General features: G+C 33.6%; 1 protein-coding gene across 2 annotated transcripts in view; it reads right to left on the reverse strand.

Annotated features, from left to right (window-relative positions):
- Positions 1 to 1,200: 1,200 nt before the first annotated feature.
- LOC110991473 (synaptic vesicle membrane protein VAT-1 homolog-like) overlaps positions 1,201 to 12,305 on the reverse strand; it is a 32,254-nt gene continuing 21,149 nt past the window's right edge. Inside the window, exons 3-9 of one of the 2 annotated variants that reach the window (XM_022256841.2) lie at positions 11,676 to 11,891; positions 8,433 to 8,584; positions 6,630 to 6,733; positions 6,057 to 6,112; positions 4,552 to 4,746; positions 4,193 to 4,439; positions 1,201 to 3,081 (exon numbers count right to left, since the gene is read on the reverse strand). In XM_022256841.2, the coding sequence (XP_022112533.1) occupies positions 3,050 to 3,081; positions 4,193 to 4,439; positions 4,552 to 4,746; positions 6,057 to 6,112; positions 6,630 to 6,733; positions 8,433 to 8,584; positions 11,676 to 11,891 (1,002 nt within the window). In that variant the 3' untranslated portion in view covers positions 1,201 to 3,049. The remainder of the gene's footprint in view (positions 3,082 to 4,192; positions 4,440 to 4,551; positions 4,747 to 6,056; positions 6,113 to 6,629; positions 6,734 to 8,432; positions 8,585 to 11,675; positions 11,892 to 12,305) is intronic. The other variant, XM_022256850.2, reaches the window with a different exon arrangement.

The following is a 12,305-nucleotide window of genomic DNA, read 5'->3' on the forward strand; positions in this document are numbered from 1 at the left end:
TAAGTGGTCCATGGGCGTGTGTTGAACTAATCGGAAGCACAAAGATAAATCGTTCGAGTTGAATACCTCTGGTAAACTCGCAGTGTGTGCAATGCTTAGGAATGCACTGGTCTTATAATCTAATATCTAAGGACTTGGAATTGAGGTCTTTTAATTAAGAAACTATGTGGTTTATAGTATACTTGCCTATAAAAATAAATTATAAATGCAATAGAAACGTGTCTGCCTATTGCTGTCAGTCTATCCAACAACCAACGGCTGGGTGGCTGGAAGATCCTGTGGCTGATGTCGATATGTTGCATACATATAAATTCAGCGTTCGAAAACATTTAGTTAGTGCTATTTAGAGGATGACGTCATCGCACAGATTGTAGATTGTATGTTCTATGTAGCCGTAGATTTTGGGTATAGCTTCTCGTGTTGTACATATTATGCTATTGACAAGCAAAACAATTCTTAAACTTTAATTTGCAGATACCGTATATTAGTGCTGGTAACAATTGGTCAACGCCGACAACAAAGTGTCCACGTGTTCCATTCATTCTTGTGGGATCATGAGCGAGATGCTTTTTCCTCATACAATTATGAAAACTGTCACCTCTATGCTAATGTTGTGGTCTATGGAATATACTTGGACTAAATTATTTGTGAAGACGATTTAATAAACTAAATGTATATTTATTGTTTTCTTTAAAACTTCGGTATTTCCTGTTCTCTATATCCAAGTTTCAATGGATTTAAAGATAGTTGTCGTGGTCGGAAAGATTTATAACCGTTTTATTTAGCACTCGTGTAATAGGGACTTTCCTGCTAAAATAAATCTCAGTAATTTAGGTGTTTTTCTATTAACTTTTATGGTCAAATTCCATTATTGTATGGTTCAAATAAAAAATCATCTGGTAAAGGCATGTGTTAGGATTTTAACTACTCCCATGTTATATAAAAAACGTGTTGCATTTGAAAATACCAGAGACGTTCCAAAAAATCATCTAATACACTGAGATTTGAGGTATTGAATATCTAATGACAGATTTCTACGCAGAGATCGTGTTCTACGTGTTCATCAGCAGTGAAAATGTATAGAATAAATATCGATATATGACATTTATTTACTGCCACTACGTACAACTAATAGGAATGAATTAAGGGAATCGTGGATATTAAGATGTCCACGGTAGGTATGTAAATAAAAGACCATTCTAAGCATTTTTACAGATCATACATATTTATTTATCCATTTCATATTAGATATCACACTGGCCCGCCCTTACAAAAATAAATGTGTAATACATAAAGACCCAGCCTATTATGTCTGGAGCGATCGCATCAACCCGAACCGGCTCTTTACAATTAATATTGGCATCAAATTCGATACTAACCTACAACAATTTGGACACAATCACAAAGACGCGGTCGCCCCAGAGACGTGGAGTTACAAATATTCTTATAGAAGATAATTCTAGAAAACCATTATAGAGGTCGATATACACAAACTTTTATAATGTTTACATTAGAAATTCGCACAAATTTGACACATAAAGCGACAAAGTGACAAGAATACTATAGCTTTAAGGATTTGGTCCGAAAAACAAGCGAGTCGTATCCGCATACGAAACTAGCACCAAGCCACCGTACAATATAAAAGCTATCTACGTTTTGCTACTGATGCTTACCATCTCACGAGCTTCTACGACCGACGGCATGGGGTTGAATGCAAATAAAATTATTCAATAGCGCCCGTGACGATTATTAAACCGTGGTCGAACAGGCTCGCTTAAAATTTTCAAAAAGGGTAAAAAATTTATAAAACTCCTAGTCTGTCAGTGCGATGGCAGGTTACATTGAGCAGTTCCAGTTATATGCAAGAGAATAGCCTCGTTTTATTCCGGGGACCGGACACTACTTTTCAGCCTTTCCCATAATGCATCTGATATGTCACACCGAAGATATAGTACTGCGTACGATTCTATACTGTACATGTATGCCGGTTAATTACCTTATCCCAGATATATGTTTTAAACACTAGTTATATCGAAAAATGCAGAGTAATATTGTTATCAAAACATTAATATACATCGTGAGAGGGTAGATATGTGATATTTGTGTTACATAGAAAGCCTTAGAAGTTTTAGACTCTTTGTCTATAAAAATATAATTTAGGTATGAGTAATGATGCCACCGATTACATTGAATTTTACATTACACATAGACACGAAAATTCGTCGTAATCTCGCTAGCCGTAGTCGTATGATTACGCTCTCTTTAATGAATATTTAGAAAATAATATACAATAGTCAGTATAAAAATATAATCGTCCAAGATTCGTTTTGGTTATTAAAGTGGAAATGCTAGGAGGCGTGCCTCTCAAAACTAGACCTATTACAAAATATCACTCACGGTTTCGATTTTGTTTTTGATATGGGAGGAGACGAGTTTAAAGAGTTTTGCAAGCTAGAGTAGCGAGAGCGCGACGAAGGGGCGGCCGGCGAGAGGGACCAGGGCCAAATTTTAAACATTTACTAATAAAATATTAAAGCTTAACATACATAAAGATTAAGCATCTCTGCATCTTATACAATAGCCTTTCAAAATAACCGCTGACGAAACTCCTAAAATTAACGTTAAAACTATGAGATGAAAACGAATAATGTAGGCCAGAGTTAAAACGAAATATAAAAATAAATTTGATTTAAATTAGATAATCGATTGATTTCGCTGTACCGTTAATTATTACGTAATAATAAAAACGTATAAAAATAAACTTAAATTGTACGTCAGTGACTTCTTGCAACATAATATGACAAAATATGGATTTTTTTCACATTTTTTTTTATATAGAAGAAAAAATCTTTGTAAAATAATTAAAGAAAACCTCTTAGTCACAGATTACGTTGCAAGATAGTACAGGGTCATACTCAGACTTCAAAATGAAAAGGCAACATAATATTGTGGTGTCTAGCGCCGGTGTGCAAGCGCATCGCTAAAACGAGCAACACTAAAATAATTAATTGGCGGTGGTTTATCTGGTCCAGCTTTCTGGGGAAACAATTCAGCTAGATTCCTTCTCCTTATCCTTGGACTCTGGAATCACAAAATACATTCAATTTCTGCCATAAATAAAAAAAGCGTGGCACTAGTAAAATTTTATTATTATTACTTAATTATATGGACAAACTGCTCTTAAGAAAAGTGATCATAGAAATACCAACAGAATCAAAGCCGAAACTTAAATAATGGAAACGTATAGTTATGAAGCTCTTCATCTAATATTGCAGCAAAAGCATCGTCTTAAAACTATGCACGCAGTACTTAAAATATAAAAAACACCTCACTAAAGGTATCCCGATTTGTTTTCGACCAAGCTAGCTAAACGTACAAACACTGCAACCTTTAGATTTACCTGTGAATATCAGATAATTTTTGTTTTAGCCCAATAATAAATGTAGATTAGGCTAAACGACTGTGCGAAGATGAAGCAAATTGAACAAATAAATAGAAAAATGCGAAGAGAAATTATTTTAATGCCAAAATCAATTTGGCGTATATTTGGGAAGAAGTTTTGGTCCATTTTAATACAAATGCATTAAAGTTGCAGTAAAATTAGAAGCATTCAATGTATATTTCATTTTTGACGTTCATACGTGTACATTGTGTTACCTACATGAATAAATGAGTTTTTGATTTGATATAGTTTTAATTTCCGCATAAGCAAATCTAAAAGCTGCAATGAGGCTTCTCACTGGAAGCCATTTATGTGCGCTTAGCCTGTGCGTAGCGTAACCTCTTACACATAAGTGACTTAACAAATAGCGCTTAAGTAATGAGTAAAGGTTTAAAATGCAAGTGTTAGGATAAACAGCTTTGTTTAAAGCGTCTTATGTTATTCTAAACGCGAACGATTCTTAAGTAAATTAACGATCCTTTACGAACTCATTATAAACAGTGTTGATCAATACGTTTCAATAAGTGAGGCCAATATGCAATCAACAAATGTGTAAGAGGTGAAAAATGCGCTCGATTATAAATTAACTTTGCAAATATTAATTGGCAGTTTCTTAGACATACATAATTCTACAATCGAGTTAAATGTAACTCTTTACTATCAAGAATTTATATGTAAGAAAGAAAGCGCCAATATCAAAATCGAAGCGTCTATGCGTCTACGCATGCCTGGTCACAATTCGGCACTGACCTTCGTCGCTGTTACCGTTAGTGAGGGCCTCCTCACCATTTTTCTCTCCATTCTCCGCTGGCTTCTTCTCCTCCTCTTTAGTCTCTTTTTCTTTCTTCTCCTCGGAGCTTTCTTTGGCTGGCTTCTTTTCCTTGCCGGACTTGCCCTTGGCGGGAGTAGCCGGCTTCGGTTTGGGCTCAAGCGACGGGTCTAGCACAAGCTTGCCAATGTTCTTACGGTCGTGCATCTTTTGCATAGCTTCACCAACCTGTAAAGCACACAAAGAATTAGTTACTACCATTTTAGTACAGAATTACATCGACACCTAAGTTGGCAAGATTTCCTTCTTCTTCTAAGTGACAGCAATACGGTGTACTTACATCTTCTAAAGCCCAGGTGGAGTCAACCAGTGGCTTGACTTTTCCTTCTCCCCAGAGTGTGAACACACGTTCGACAGCACGACGAACGTAATCAGCACGGCCGTGCTGGAACAGTAGGTGTCGGAGATTCAAACCCGCCAAGCTCTTGTTCTCATCAAACAGCTTGATTGGCGACACCTTGTCCACTTGCCACCACTGAAAATATGGATGGTATATTAACTTAAATAGATTAATGAATTATTTCGGAAGTATCTAAGAGGAGTTGTCTTTGTAGTCTATTCTGCCCTTTTCTTTTGCATCTTGTAATGCTTCAGAACAAATTAAAATAGACAATATATAAGATGTAGGGTACATTGCTACTAGATTTATAAGAAAAGAGGCCGTGGTGAGAGCGTTCTACGTCTAATACTCTCATGCGAAACATGTGGGAAAAGCGATTATAAATAGAACACGCGACAAATCCTAGCTTGATACTTAACATTACTAATCCTGTAACCTCAGACATGTAAGCGTTCACCACAATTTCACCCGCAACGCAACTGTTGCAAAAACGCTGACGTAATAAACGCATTTCTATCAGTTACGAGTTGGATTATGTTGCCATTTCCGTATTAATACGGTTTCAAGGGAATATTGTTACCGGCGTCCGCTCATTGTTAACGAATTCATATTAACACTGTTATAGAATTTCGCAATGTAGGCATTTCAACATTAACTATTATGGATAGTTAATTGTTGGTTCGTAATAAAAGTCGGATATTTGGAAAGAGGTACAGAAAAGTGGAGAAAAAAACGACTTAACTGGTGCCCAAGGTACAGTAAACGCAAAAGAGGGAGAAGATGGATAGACCACATTAATGAAACAGCAAGTGGTACATGGCAGAGAGTGGCACAGTGCAGAGAGGAATGGCGGGATTTGGAGAAGGCTTTTGTCAAAAAGGGGCACACAGATACACTAAAAGAGGATTAAAATGGAAATTTGTTTATATGTAAATATAAAATGTATCTGAATAAAGACTATTATTATTATTATTATAATAGGCGGATATATTCAACGTCAAACTCTCATACTTGCCTATTCAAAATGTTTAGTACAAATACAGATGAGGCACTTAAAAGTTTGAAACGCCATTGGTAAATAAACAATAGTATATAAATACTTACTAACGGTTACACCCCAGTAATTAATATAATAAAATTCTGAAATAGCTATTGCTTTATCGTATTAGTTATTTGTCACTTTGAGAATAATTAAAACTCAATTTGATCACCGAGAGTCTACAATATTATTTTTTGTTGTTTGCCGAATATTATATAAGTTTATTAAACCCATGTAAGATAATTTGTAGTTTTATTTAAACTTATTGCGAACGCAATGTCTTTGTGTTCAACTATATCTTAACAATCTCACTGTACTCCGTTATGTTTAAATAATAAAGGAAGAATTTGATTAAGGCGATAGTTTTGTTTGCATTGTCAATAATCAGATTAAATTAGTTACTCACCGCACGCGCAGCGCTGAAGAAACTCTTCGTCTCGCCGGTCACGATGTTAGATGAGCCTGTGATAAAGGGACATTTTATACTCAATATAATATTTTTGTTTGTACACTGGCTGAGTTCACAAGAGTTGCTAGCTATATTGTTAGTTATGGATAGATAGATTTAGGAATATAAGTTTAATTTTTTAATGTTTTTATCTAGAATAGTTGGTGTGGGATTTTGGAATTCTATCGTATTAGTAATTACTGTTAAGATAGAAAATGTAGTCATAAATAAATAAATATTAGATAGGCGTTTAAACTTCATGTTTAAGTATTTAAGTTTAGATAAAAATTAATCTTGAAAGTATTTCAGGTTTGATTATTTAGATGGTTACTGCTAACTATTAAATTATTAAATAGGTTTCAGAAGATATACATTTTTCATATCATTACTATTGGGAATGTCTTTTCTTGCAAGAAAAAGGATACTTTACTTACAACTTCTTTGTAATTAGGAATTCCCATATCGATTAACTATCAAATTTAATTTCATATACCTTTTATCATTATACAAAAATAGCATTTGACTACGCACCGTATAAGATATACCGTCCCATAGACTTCAGAAGCGAGTAACCACGGTTGCACTCTTCACCGCAAAGGCAGTCCAAAACAATATCCACACCATCAGGGCAAATCCTAGAATAAAAACATATACAATACACTGACACATTATTAAATTAAAATTTAAAAAAAAAAATATCCCCAACACAAGTGTCTCTTGACTTCTTACGGGGGTTGTCTCATACTCATTTATTGATGTAAAAAATTTGAGAAACAATAAAAAATTTAATTTTTAATACACTGACACTTAATAGATATCTTTATTAAGAACCAAGGTCGTTTATCACGTCAACACGTGTTTGAAATTCCTTAAGACAATTTTAAATTCAATCAACGAGACATATCGTTATAATTGTATCGATTAAGTTCTACAACCACGTCCAACACATCTAAGTGTTGAACGTTTGTTTATGTTTGGATTGTTTATAAAGCTCCAGATATAAAAATATGTTTATCTATTTACAAGAATTAAATGCCGCGCGGCTGTTACAAAGCAGCTGCCCTAAGGAACGAGTTATAGTTGCTACAATTAATTCAGTACCAGACGTATTTGGACCTTGACTTTACTATGATACGTTCCCCTCGGATAATAACTTGTTTAGAGATGATGATCATTAGGGATCTAACTAAATTGGTCGCTCACGAGACGATATGGGTGGGACAGAAATATGTAACACTAATAACGTCCAATTAAGAATGCATGGGATGTAGAACAATTGGTTTATTTGCTTTCGGAATTTATGGGAGCGTGCATTAAATATTTGGCTTACACGCCGTTATTAATTATTGAAAACAAAGAGAGCTTGGTGTTATGTAAACAATGCTTTAGGGTTAGAAAATACGAAATAAGTCAAATAGGCGATGCGTAACGCGAGGGGAACAGACAATAATATCTTGAAATCGAAAGTATAACGTGAGAACTGAGAAATTTCACGCTCTCTTAATTAACATGAACACATGACAGAGAAGTCAATATTTATAGTTGTAAAGATTTCAGAAATATGCACTAAAGTGGCAAGGGCCGAGGGTTATTCTTAGCGGTGATTTCAGCTCCCTTCATTTGGTGTTCGCATTACAATTTTGAAATTAGACGCGGTATGAAATATGAATCACAAAGAGATTAAAGTGTCGGGCCCATATTTTTGATGCCCAAAATAAAAACGACAAGTGCACAACTTACTAATTATTTTTTATCTACATCTCATCAAAACAAAATTATACACTACGGATATTATGAATTTTTGAATTACTCGGACCAGGTTATAAATTGAATAAGTTTTAACAATGGTTTTTAAGTGTTACAACAAAAGAATCGTCTTAAGTTCTCATCGCACAGTAAAGTTATATTATTAATAATAAAGAACGATTATTTTTAATATTAACAACTTTTAACAATAGAGTTCTATATTGTTTTATATTTTTTTTTCTTGATATCTCGGATTGCCTTCACCGGTAAAAGCTTTCTTAGAAGATAAATTAACTTTAATTTCTTGTTGTATCCTTCATAACCATACATATCTCAATAATTGTATTCCAAAACATCGACATTATTCAACTCATTTTAATTACAATCAAATAAACATTCATTTAAAAATATTGGAAACTATTTAGACTTATAAATTTTTAAACAAAATAAAAGATAAATTTACATTAAAAGCCATCTGTAACATCGAATAGCGATTCATCAGCTCGCTGTCACTTTTGGGAGTTACAGAGGAGAGCAGACGAGAAGAACTGGCAAGAAACTCTGCGACAGAATACTACAGCTACTTACTTCCTGACTTCGCTGGTGTAGTCGCTGCCTCTCTCAAGTAAATGATCGATGTTGTTGTTGTTCGCTTTGAGGGCTTCGTGCTTGCTCTTTGAGCATACTCCGAAGACGGTCACATCATCAACAGTCTTGGCCAATTGAGCTACAGCTTGACCCTGTTGAAGAAAAATCATAAGATGACATCAAGAATGAAACCCTGACACATATTACTGTCTTATAAGGGTTAACCATATGTGACAGACAACATGGGCGTATATCTAGTGCCCACTCCAGACTATCAGGAAATTTAATATCGAGGCCCAAGCACTGAATAATACAAAAATAATACGCAAATGTTTTCATACCAAAGTTTTTATTTGTTGGATTAACTTAGCATCAACGAGTGTGTCATAATATGAAGAAAAAACACGTGTTTGTACTTATATACACGCGTTAGAAGTTTCTTAGGTGTAACAAGATAAAAATCTTTTTAAAAATTGTATCTTTCGCCTGATTCTGCGTTGGTAGAAAAAATGACACTAACAATACATAAAAGGTATTTAATAAATAGATTGAAGTTTTATTATAACGCTTTATCTAGTTAAATAAAGTTTATATATCACAAAAAAATATTTCTACATAATTAAGTAAAGAAATGGAAATTTTTATTTTAAAATGTTGACAATGCTACAGCAGAGTGTCGATTTTATATGACTGTGTGCGCGCGCATCGTAAAAATTGACTCTCAACATTTTTTCCGAACGCCGAAGGATGTATAAAAACAAAAGAGATAATATGTTTAATTAAATATTTTTATTCTTTTTAAAAATATTCTTACAAAGAAGTATTATGAAAGTAAGAAAAAGTATTATGCAAACCTCAGCACGTCGAGTTAAAATAGACTTTGAATCATGTTACTCATGCCTTTCTCATCTAATATTACACTCGAAAGCATAAATTACATCAATGCTTTTCGTGTCTAAGTAGATACATAAATATAGTCGAGTGGTGATCTAACATAGAACAGTAATAATAGTTATTTCGCCCTTGACTGAATATTTTCAAAACCCGTATAATTGGACCCCACCCATACACGCTTGGGGCAATCGTCTCGAATTACCAACAGTTCATTGACTTTGAGGATAATGAATGATGTAATTGACGGAAGAGCATTCCACAAAAATATTTCTCACCTAATCCAGAGCATTAGACTGTTAATTGATTGTGCACTTCGCTAAATTAGCCTCATGGTTTGGTACAATAACTTGGTATAACAGATGATACACCATGTAAATGGTTCGATTATCAGTGAAACATTGTTTTAGTTTGTAAGAGATATTGGCTTATAGAAAAAATAGTGTAATCGACAACATCTGAACACCTTTGTAATAAACGCTTATTTCAATATCATTTGTAATAAATCGTATACCGGCCCCAGCCAGCGACAGTTTTATAACAAATACTATAAATCTTTTATAGAAATTATCGCAACTAGTAACTGTCAAACTGCCCATCACAGTTCCCTTTCATCAATCCCGATATGTTTGAATCAATTTCTGAGTATTACTCAAATAAAAGATTTAATATTTTTTTCTTATTAATTAATACTTGAAAAAAAATAGTATACAAAGATAAAAACTAAAGAATAAGGTTTCGTTCGCTGGAACGTGTTATTAGATCTAAGTTCCCACATTGCTTTATATAGTTCACCTGTTAACGCAAATATTCACCGTTCAGGGTCAATGTTACGAGTTTATTTTTATAGAAACATTTGTTTATACTCGAATCTGGTTTACGAAGTACATGCGAGAGTTAATTTTAAATATATGTATAATGGGTTACTACGGGCTATGTGTAAAGGTTTTTGTGAATCATTTATGCGTAACCTTACCTAGGCTTTTCGAATATTCTTCATAATATATGTCTTAAAGGTTCAGTATTCCTATAGGAACTGCATTTATTTTCTTCATTAATATATAAATAATATAACATCGACTGTTTCCTAGGCTAGGTTATTGGCAAAATAACACAATTATTTGTAGCCCGAGAAACATTCTACTGTCTACAATTGGCTTCAGCGATTTAACAAATTTATTTTTATATAAATATACATGTTTATTTTATATTTGGAAATAAAATAATGTAATTCAACAGGAAGCAGTATATTACACGTATCTAACTTGTTGCAAAAACCATCGGCGATTTTAAAGAGACTCAATCGTTAAACGTGTTTTTGTTGAAATAACGACACTGTTATTTTGAACTAGTTCTTACACATATAAAATCAATTAAATAAATACTTTATCCTTCACGAAGTTGTTTTTTTTTATAAAAAAAATGCGAAAGAACATTAGTCATAAACGTAAAATATTTATTTTTTACCGGACCCGACAGACGGACTGTATAAAAGTCAAATAAAAACCATCAGCTATGTGTAAGTAATCTGAACCGTTCTCGAAGTCACGTAAACACACACAAAAATTTTCTTCTGTTTAGGAGGAGTTTAATCAGCAAACGAAGATATATATATATATATATATATATATAAACACACACGCCGGTTGAACTTATTTATAACTAAATAATGATTGCGATAGTGGCCAAGTCAAATAAAAGCTAAAAAAAGTTATAGGAAGCTATACTTTCACCTGATTAACATATTAAATATTTTGTCAACGGTTGAATCTACCTTTTAAAAGAATGACTTTTATATTTTTTACTTAATATTTGAATTGATTTTAAATTGGCTTCAACATTTCTTTCATAAGTTTCAAAATATTGGTGTAAATTAATACTACAGTGAATCACTATTTAAACACTACAAGTAAGCCTCTGTTCCGAAGCGTATATCATGCGTTTAATGAAGTATGAAGCTTAGATTGATTCATCTTTCATAACACGATTAAAACACAAAGGACCCATTGATGCATACTACAGATATTTAGACATTAAAGGGCTTTGAAATGAAGGCCTCACTGGATAATAAAACTTAATATATCCAGTAATTATGCTATTTATCTTTATTGGAATAGGTAAAGTATAAATATAGTATATTATAAGAGAAATACAATATTGTATATTTGTACCTATGCATAATATATAGGTATAATGTGCGTGCCAAGTTTCAAAAACTTGTGAGCTGATTCCCTATGCTATAATATAGCTGAGTACTTTGTTTTGTATCTGTATTATCTTGCAACGAGTTTTATCTTTCATCCCTAACAAAGATAAATTGCGAAATAGACAGAACAATATTAAACTACTCACCACGCCACCACCAGCGGAGTGGACAAGAAGACTCTTGCCAGGCGTCAAGTTGGCCATCTCGAAGAGGAGCAGATAAGCCACCACGTAGTTGGTTGTGATGGCCACGGCGTCCAAGGCCGACATGCCCGTAGGCAGAGCGTACACATACTGTGCTGGTACAGCAACTAGCTCTGCCCAGGCACGGTACTCCGGAAGAGCGACTACTTGGTCTCCAACCTGCATAACGAGAATATGTACTGACATAACCATTTCTATATATCAAAAATAAATAAATATAGAAATTAGCCTAAATTGCGAAACAAATCAAATTTCGGCTACTCTTTGACATTTAAAAGTACCTAAGATCAGTTTTCTGTGGCTACATGTTGATGCCATAAATGATTCCAGCAAGTATCTATTTGATGCAAGTATCAAACCTGCATCAAATAGATAGATAGTTATAGATAGTAGTCTTAAAATAAGTTAGATTACGAGGTCAAGTTTTACAGTTCAATAATATCATAGTTATCGTTTAAACATAAAACTATATCTTATCTCATATTTAATTCACCTCCACAATGCAAAATATAAATTTATTTTAAACACCTTATTAATGTTAATTGAACCTAATCTATTCCGACGTAGTATATC

The sequence above is a fragment of the Pieris rapae genome, chromosome 3, assembly GCF_905147795.1.
Source record: "Pieris rapae chromosome 3, ilPieRapa1.1, whole genome shotgun sequence".
Classification (NCBI taxonomy): domain Eukaryota; kingdom Metazoa; phylum Arthropoda; class Insecta; order Lepidoptera; family Pieridae; genus Pieris; species Pieris rapae.